Raw genomic sequence first — 8108 nt, 5'->3', positions numbered from 1 at the left:
ACTTTCACATTTATAGTATTAGTAGAATGATAATGTTCTATGGTAGCCCATTAATCAAATTGGTTGACTGTACGTGATCGTCCAGGGAAGGTCCGTAGGTGCGCAACACAGGCGCGCCCAATTCGCGTGCGCGCGCCGCGCGGCGATTATGCGCGTGCACGGCGTCGAACAGCATCGCGTGCGTAACGCGCGCCCGGTCTGACGCTCGCGCAACGCAACGCACCTGATGGTGGGAAGAAACACAGTTTGGGGAAGTTGTTCCTGTACAGTCAAGGGCAAAGATATCGATGCGGCCAAAGTTACAAAAATATGTATACACGACTTTATGCACTTAACATTAAGGCCGTGTATACATATTTTTGCAACTTTGGCCGTGTCGATATCTTTGCCCTTGACTGTACATCAACGGGTCTTAACTAGAGATTGCAACCCGGTATGTTTCTCAACCCGGCCGGGCCCGGCTGTATTCGTCGCCAAGCCGGGTTTGTGTTAGCGATTAACTTTTAAAGTATTTTATGAAAAATTTCTATATATGGATGGGAAAAGACAATGATTCAAGGTTATAGGTAGAGTCATTCACGGCGACGCGTGACGTGGTTCTTATTACAATGTACCTAAGTAATTAGTGTTTTGACATTGTCTATTGTATTAACCGTCTCGTGTTGTAATGTATGTACGCTGTGTAGAGGTGCAGGCTGAAAATAAAATAAAATATATAAAAAAAAAATTTTTTTTGACTATATCTCGCGTCGTCGTGGATGGCACTAGGTATAATATTTATTTCAAACTGGCTTATGAATAATTATCACAATAATCAGTCTTACTCAAGTCTCAAAATCACATGCACTTAATACAGAATGAGGGCTATCGTTTTTTGTCTCACTAGATGGCGCACTGTTGCGTGAGGTTTTTAAGTATGGGTTTCAAAGTCTGTTATTACGGGCGTGAATACAAAGTTTAGATTAAAATAATATTTAATACACCATAAAACCGTACCATAAAATATCGAGCATGCCACAATGTTGCATAGTCCCCGTTTTGTTTGGAAAAAAGGGAGGACAAAGGTTTCCGAAAGACAAAACTGTCTCAAAACACAGACATTCATTGGCCCGGAACGCATATTTGCCATAATTAATTTCAGATATTGCAAAATATTCACAAAATTATTCTAATTATAAATAAACCCACGTAGCTCACCCAAATACTATGAGATTTGACATTTCACGCTACACTAGCGCCTCTAGTGGCGAATTCATACGCGATAGCCCTCATTGATTACTTTTAACTACTTATGGACGGAAAAGTAACATTAGTACCTATACTCGTAGTATCAGTAATTATCATTTTTATAAGTTTAAACAAGCGAGTCTTTCTCTTTACTCCTTATAGACGTAGTGTCTATTTGCAAACATAATATTAAAATAAGAAACTAATAACGCAGCTTAAAGTACTAAACCTGTCATAATAACTTAGATAGATACTTAGATAACCTTTGGTAGCTTTGGTTGTAATAAACAAAACAAATTCTTATTTGCTAAAAGAAAAGTATTATGTTTTCTTAAACTTTGGCTATTAAGACTAGTGAGTGTTAGGTACTATTAGGTACTAATTGAGCAAATAGTGAAATCTTATAGGCTAGGCTGTACTGTAACTACAACCTAACTTGTATAGTCTTAACTAACAAAATGTAACGTAAAATTGATTGCCGCGCGCTGCGGTTTACTTACCGGGTCCGATGACCGTGCTCGGTAAGAATGGCCGGGCCCGGTTTGCAATCTCTAGTCTTAACCTTTTTGGCTGGCAGCCCTAATAACAAATATATTTGAAGTCTGTGACTCTAACATGCCAGTATAAAATATGAAAAAGCAACATAGGTTCCTAATTATTTTTTTAACTTTTTATGCTCGTAAAAGTTCGTGTTTTATGCAGGATCTTGGCGACATAAAATGACTTGTTATGCTCTAGTGCATAAAGTAAAATCTTCGTCTAAAACCAAGGTATCAACAGCCACAAACAAAAAAAACTACATATTTTTTTAATAATTTTTAATTTACGTAAAATTTAAAATCAATCAAAATAAATCAACAAAACTAAAAATATATAATTATATAATAATGCATGAAAAATAAAAGGTACAATAGAAAGTGAAGAATTGTTTCCACTGTTGCTATTTCATTTACTCGCAATCTAAGTGAAAAGCAGTGTAAAACTCGAGCATTAAACCCATTTTCCCCTTGACGTGTCTATCCACCCTCGCCATACCGGCTCGGGTGGCTATGAACGTCTTGGGTAAAATGGCTCGTTTTATTAATATGGTCTTGTTATACATTTCTAATCTACTATTTTAGTGCATGTCCTAAAAATGAATTATGTTGCTATTTTGGACAGCCCAAGGTTGAGAAACACTGCTATCGTCGTATAGAACCGATATGGTTTATTATACGTACGTATCTATTGTTGTTTGCCACGAATAAGTAAACTAAGAAACGTTCGAAATAAACTCGAAGTTAGTTAAACTTGACTTTGCGTCTAAATATTAGTTATTCAAGTAGGTAATACGTAAAAATCGCAATAACTTTAAAATGATGCATCTGAAGGGCCACCATGGGTTACGCACCTCCCGCAAGGCATCCAACGCCATGTTCAGCCGTACTCGCCCCAGGAATTCATAAAGAGAGTTCTCCTCCTCATGTTTCTGGAATTAATAATGAAGTTATATATCTTTACAAACGAATGTTGTTCCGTTTTTGGCCTGCAACCTCGTCATCCTTGACATCCTCATGCAATGCAAAAAAATAAAAGCATGTACGGTCAAGGACTTTATTTCATTGGCCACCATGGAACCATTTCACAGTAAACGTCATAGTGACATCGCATTAATTAACAAGGAAAATCGTAATGACATTTCCTGTGAAAAGGTTCCATGGTGGCTCATGAGTTACAGTCCTTGACCGTACCAATGTTTCGGTAAATTTAACCCATTTCTTCTAAGACTGTTTCAACCTCAATTTTTTATGCAAGTACCTATGTTGAATTTGAAAAGATCTTACTTTCTTCCGATCTGCTTCAATAATTGCCTCTTGTTGTTGTTTTATTTCAACGGCCCAACCCCTGAAAAGTTTAGGACAATGTAACTACTTTGATACACATAGTTACACGTAGGTAGTACATCACTCAACACAAAAGTGTCGTAAGTTAAATAGTTTCATGTTTTGGCTCTGTTTTAATTGAATTAAATTTCCATGGGAATTTCCTAAAATTACAACGTGGTCTTTATTTATGTAACTAAGCTAACAAATTTCTTCATGTTCCAAATTTCGGTATTTCACAAGCGTTTTTCCTAATCTCGAGGGAATATTGGGACAAAAATTAACCTATGAGTTATTCTTGAGCTCCAGCTGTCTAAGTACATACATACCAATTATAATGAGTAGGTACTAATTCATTCAGTCATTTTAGAGTGGAAGAGTTCTACACATACATTCGCAAACTTTCGCATTTGTTATACTTATTAATAGGAAATAGTTATTCACTAAAATAATGTTAAATTTTGTTTACCTTACCTTTACCTAAACGAGCAATTCTTAAGAAATAATATATTTCGGGGATCTTTGAAACAACTCCAACGATTTCGATGAAATTTGGTATGTAGGGGTTTTTGGGGATGAAAAATCGATCTAGCTTGGTCTTATATCTGGGAAAACGCTCGTTACCGAGTTTCAGCCCGAGCAAAGCTCGGTCGCCCAGCTACTAAGTAATAATATTAATAGCCCTATTGATTGCCTTACCATTGCACCACACCTGATCTATGGACAGACTCAAGGGATTAATTAATTAAGAATTGGTCACTGATGACGCCAATATTCTAACTAAATAAACTTATTTTGAAATAAATACACTTACTTGCTGATGTGAAGAAATTCTTCAAGAATGTCTTTATCTTGTGGTTCAAGATCTTGACATTGTATTTCAATTTCCGACCACGCTTCGTTCAGTTTTTCGGTCAAGTAGTGAGAACAGAGCACCAGAATTGCCTGTAATTCAAATTTCACAGTAAGAAATACCTAACGCGCCGTAAATAGGTACTTTAGAGAAACATAATCAAATGAAACAGTAACTTCGTCTTGAGGAGTCAGCTTAATGTGCTTGTAAAGGTTGTATGTTTCATCTGTTACAAGCACTTTGAAGTTCAAATCCTCAGACAGCATGTGTAGCAGGGCAAAAGCCTGAAACAACAATAATAACGTTGATTTGTACAAGCTTTTTATTAACTTCATCTCGTAATTAAATTACATTTATTTGGTTGTTCCAAATCCTGCAGTGTGGTCGGATTGATTCGATTATGTAGGTTAACGTACGTTAATGCAAGTAGATTTAGTCAACAAAAAATACAGTCAGCAATAAGCTTATAAGTAACCTATTTAAGAACCTTTCAACAAAAATTATTACGATACTTGTATGAAGTTCAGGCAGGTATTATTATGATATCAAGTAGTTGATAGGCATACTTTTACAGGCCTGTTTCACCATGGTCTTATCTTGGGAAAACGCTTATTATCGAGTTTTAGCCCGAGCAAAGCTCGGTCACCCAGGTACTTTCTTTAATGTAGCCTGGTAAGGTAGGTACTTGTAGGCCCTAATTTATCCACCTCCTTTCAATATTTCTTCAGGTGTCTCGGAATTTTTCTACCTTTGATAACCGAGATCCCGCTAGTTCGGCTGCGGCGTAGCAGACAGCGGTTCGATCATGCTTGCCTGTTTGAAAATCCGGATCATTTACTGCTTCCCGCACATCGGCTGATCTTAATGGGTTATCTAAATCTGCAAAGTTACACCCACTTAATTAGCTGCCTTTCTATCTACATGAAGTGTGCCTATCACGATGAAAGTTAGATTTTCCGTTGTTAATTAATATTTACTTTTTCTGAACTAAATAGTTTTCCAAGTTCTTCGGTTTTTTACAAATTAACTTTTAAAAACCTTTGGAGGGTATACTGGGGAGAACAAGTAAGTTTTGTCTAAGTATATTAAGTTGGAGCCTAGAGATAACTTATCCTCTCCAACAAGTTCCAGTGCAGTGAAAAAAACTTTCAAGGAAAGGGTTTAGCAGGCAAAGGAAGGACATGTGGCCCCTGTAAGGAATAGTTAAATTGGTAAATGTCAATTGTTTGTCGCCTCATTACTAGTAATCACTCCAAATTTCAGCCCTCTATCTTGAACTGTCACAGAGATAATGTCAAAAAATTATTTTCATCTCTCCTGTTCGGAAAGTTTAGTTTTCATGGGTAGATAGCCGGGTGGAAAATTGCATTTTCATCTCTAGGGTGGAAAGTATTTTTTTTTAATTTTCCGATTTTCCACGGAGTCGAAGATAATTGAGTTACGTCAATAACACTTTTTTTTCACGTTTCGGCCTGGCCATCTATGTAGATGCACGTCGTGACCAAGGAGCTTATATACAACACTGGAGGTTGAACGCCGAACATCCGTTTAAAACAAGAAATTTGATCTTTATTACGTCACGAACATATTCCATCTCTTTCTTTAGTTAGGTTAAGAAAGAGATGGATGTCATTCGTGAAATGTGAAAGATTCGTGTTGTAATGTATGTACGCTGTGTAGAGGTGCAGGCTGAAAATAAAAAAAAAATATAAAAAAAAAATTTGACAATATCGTCCTGGATGGCACTAGGTATAATATTTATTTCAAACTGGCTTATGAATAATTATCACAATAATCAGTCTCACTCAAGTCTCAAAATCACATACAATTAATACAGAATGAGGGCTATCGTTTTTTGTCTCACTAGATGGCGCACTGTTGCGTGAGGTTTTTAAGTATGGCTTTCAAAGTCTGTTATTACGGGCGTAAAAACAAAGTTTAGATTAAAATCATATTTAATACACCTTAAAACCGTACTTACCATAAAAATATCGAGCATGCCACAGTATTGCATAGTCCCCGTTTTGTTCGAAAAAAAGGGAGGACAAAGGTTTCCGAAAGACAAAACTGTCTCAAAACACAGACATTCATTGCCCCGGAACGCATATTTGCCATAATTAATTTCAGATGTTGCAAAATATTCTCAAAATTATTCTAATTATAAATAAACCCGCGTAGCTCACCCAAAAACTATGAGATTTGACATTTCGGAAACCTCACGCTACACTAGCGCCTCTAGTGGCGAATTCATACGCGATAGCCCTCATTATAATCAATTGATTTTTTGTATGGTAGTAGCTAATACTATTTGCAATTTATATGATTTTTTTCATAGGTGTACCTTAAAAAAACTCGTTAAAAAAGCTGTCAAAAATATTATAAAAAATAAATTGTCACGTATAAAATATTAATAAAATTGTAAGGTATGCTTTAGCTACTATGGATTACGAAAAAAACGAGTTTGAATTTTTTTTTAAAGTAAATTTTTGACATTATCTCTGTGACAGTTCAAGATAGAGGGCTGAAAGTTGGAGTGATACTAGTTATGAGGCAACAAAAACAATTGAGATTTACCAATTCAACTATTCCTTACAGGGGCCACATGTCCTTCCTTAGCCTGCTAAACCCGTTGGGATCCTGAAGTTTTTGAACCAGATTAGTTACCCTGTATTATTCCATTCTCATTTAAGCGCACGCCTATCCTCTGGCATTCATCTCTAAAAATCGCCGCCAGGAGACTTGCGATGGTAGAACCTCGTTTCACGACGAGCGGATTCTAAAAATGGATACAAGGATCTATGTATAAACGAGATAATTTGCCAAGAATTTCATTTTAAAGTAAATAGCAGATACAGCGTTGGAAGCAGCAATACTAGCTCGCCAAGAAACGAGCTGGCCCACGGCAGCGCCTGCGCGCGCGGCGTCGCAAACCAGCGCCAGAGCTATGCACTGCACCGGAGCTCGTGTCAACTGTAAGTTGATTTTAGCAAATTATTCAAAGAAGAAGCAGTAACATTAAATAGAGGGTAGGTTATTTATGATGTTTTAAGCTTTCGTGATTCTCATTCATGTCACCAGTTGTCGAGTCATGACCACGGCCGCGCAATGTGGTCGAAACGGCGAGATCATTTTAAGAATAGAACCAAGTCGTGATAGTCTCGGATTATTATATTAGTTATTTATTAGGGTGTTATGGTTAACATTTTTTTATAAGTAGGTATTTATTTATTTATCTACTTAGAACTATGTGAAATCAGACGTACCGTTATTAGATCTAACAACTTGTAAACTCCATCATGAGCCAAAAAGACTTGTCTATATCCTTGTTTCCAAATTATGCCTTCCCAGATAAAATTTAAAAGCGATATCAACCATCTGAATACAATACGAATAATGATATGAGTGATACGTAAGTTTACGACGGTCGACGGCTTAGAATTAAATAATTAAGCAAAATCAGAGTAAGTAATCAAATCACCTGTCACTAATGTTGCAATTCCTATCTAAAGATTGTAAGACAGTGTCCAGCATTCTCTTAGCGAGAGTGGGTATCGAGCTTGGCCATTTGATCTCTGGATAAACGCAGCAGGTGGTCGGCGCGCCGCGCTCGAACGAACTGGTCAGCAAGCGGAGAGCGAGGGCTATTATCACCTGACGCTTCTCCACCGGCGGGCTCTGGTGCTGTAGCAGTGTTTTACACAGATCTGCAATACAAAACAAAAGAAAATGTGCGACAACTCTACTATATTTAAAAATAACACAAAATTAAGCGCTGCTAATTGGCATAAGTTTTTTTTTTTTATATATTAGTTTCGCCATGTCTGTCTGTCTGTCTGTCTGTCCGTCCGCGGCTTTGCTCAGGGACTATCAATGCTAGAAAGCTGTAATTTTGCACGAATATATGTAAACTATGCCGACAAAATGGTACAATAAAAAAATAAAAAAATCTTAGTGTACTTAGATTTTTCGATTCAGTGATGTGTTTGCAAAATATTCAACTTTAAAGTGCAAATTTTCATTAAAATCGAGCGTCCCCTCTCTAAAATCTAAACCGGTGGGTGGATAAATTTGAAAAAATTTAGGATGGTAGTAAGTAAATCAAACTTACATGGAAAACTAACAGTTAAATTTTCTTGAGAATTATTAGTAGTTTAAGAGTAAATAGC

General features: G+C 36.7%; 1 protein-coding gene across 1 annotated transcript in view; it reads right to left on the bottom strand.

Moving 5' to 3' along the window:
* LOC141433379 (uncharacterized) overlaps nt 1-8108 on the bottom strand; it is a 33290-nt gene that overhangs the window by 7063 nt on the left and 18119 nt on the right. The window contains exons 11-20 of the mRNA XM_074095399.1: nt 7421-7646; nt 7206-7317; nt 6796-6912; nt 6607-6718; nt 4691-4821; nt 4119-4226; nt 3904-4034; nt 3051-3111; nt 2618-2695; nt 74-223 (exon numbers count right to left, since the gene is read on the bottom strand). Coding sequence (XP_073951500.1) covers nt 74-223; nt 2618-2695; nt 3051-3111; nt 3904-4034; nt 4119-4226; nt 4691-4821; nt 6607-6718; nt 6796-6912; nt 7206-7317; nt 7421-7646 — 1226 coding nt within the window. The remainder of the gene's footprint in view (nt 1-73; nt 224-2617; nt 2696-3050; nt 3112-3903; nt 4035-4118; nt 4227-4690; nt 4822-6606; nt 6719-6795; nt 6913-7205; nt 7318-7420; nt 7647-8108) is intronic.

The sequence above is a fragment of the Choristoneura fumiferana genome, chromosome Z (assembly GCF_025370935.1).
Source record: "Choristoneura fumiferana chromosome Z, NRCan_CFum_1, whole genome shotgun sequence".
Classification (NCBI taxonomy): Eukaryota; Metazoa; Arthropoda; class Insecta; order Lepidoptera; family Tortricidae; genus Choristoneura; species Choristoneura fumiferana.
Note: the sequence above shows the minus strand (reverse complement) of the source record. Positions and strands in the feature narration are given on the sequence as shown.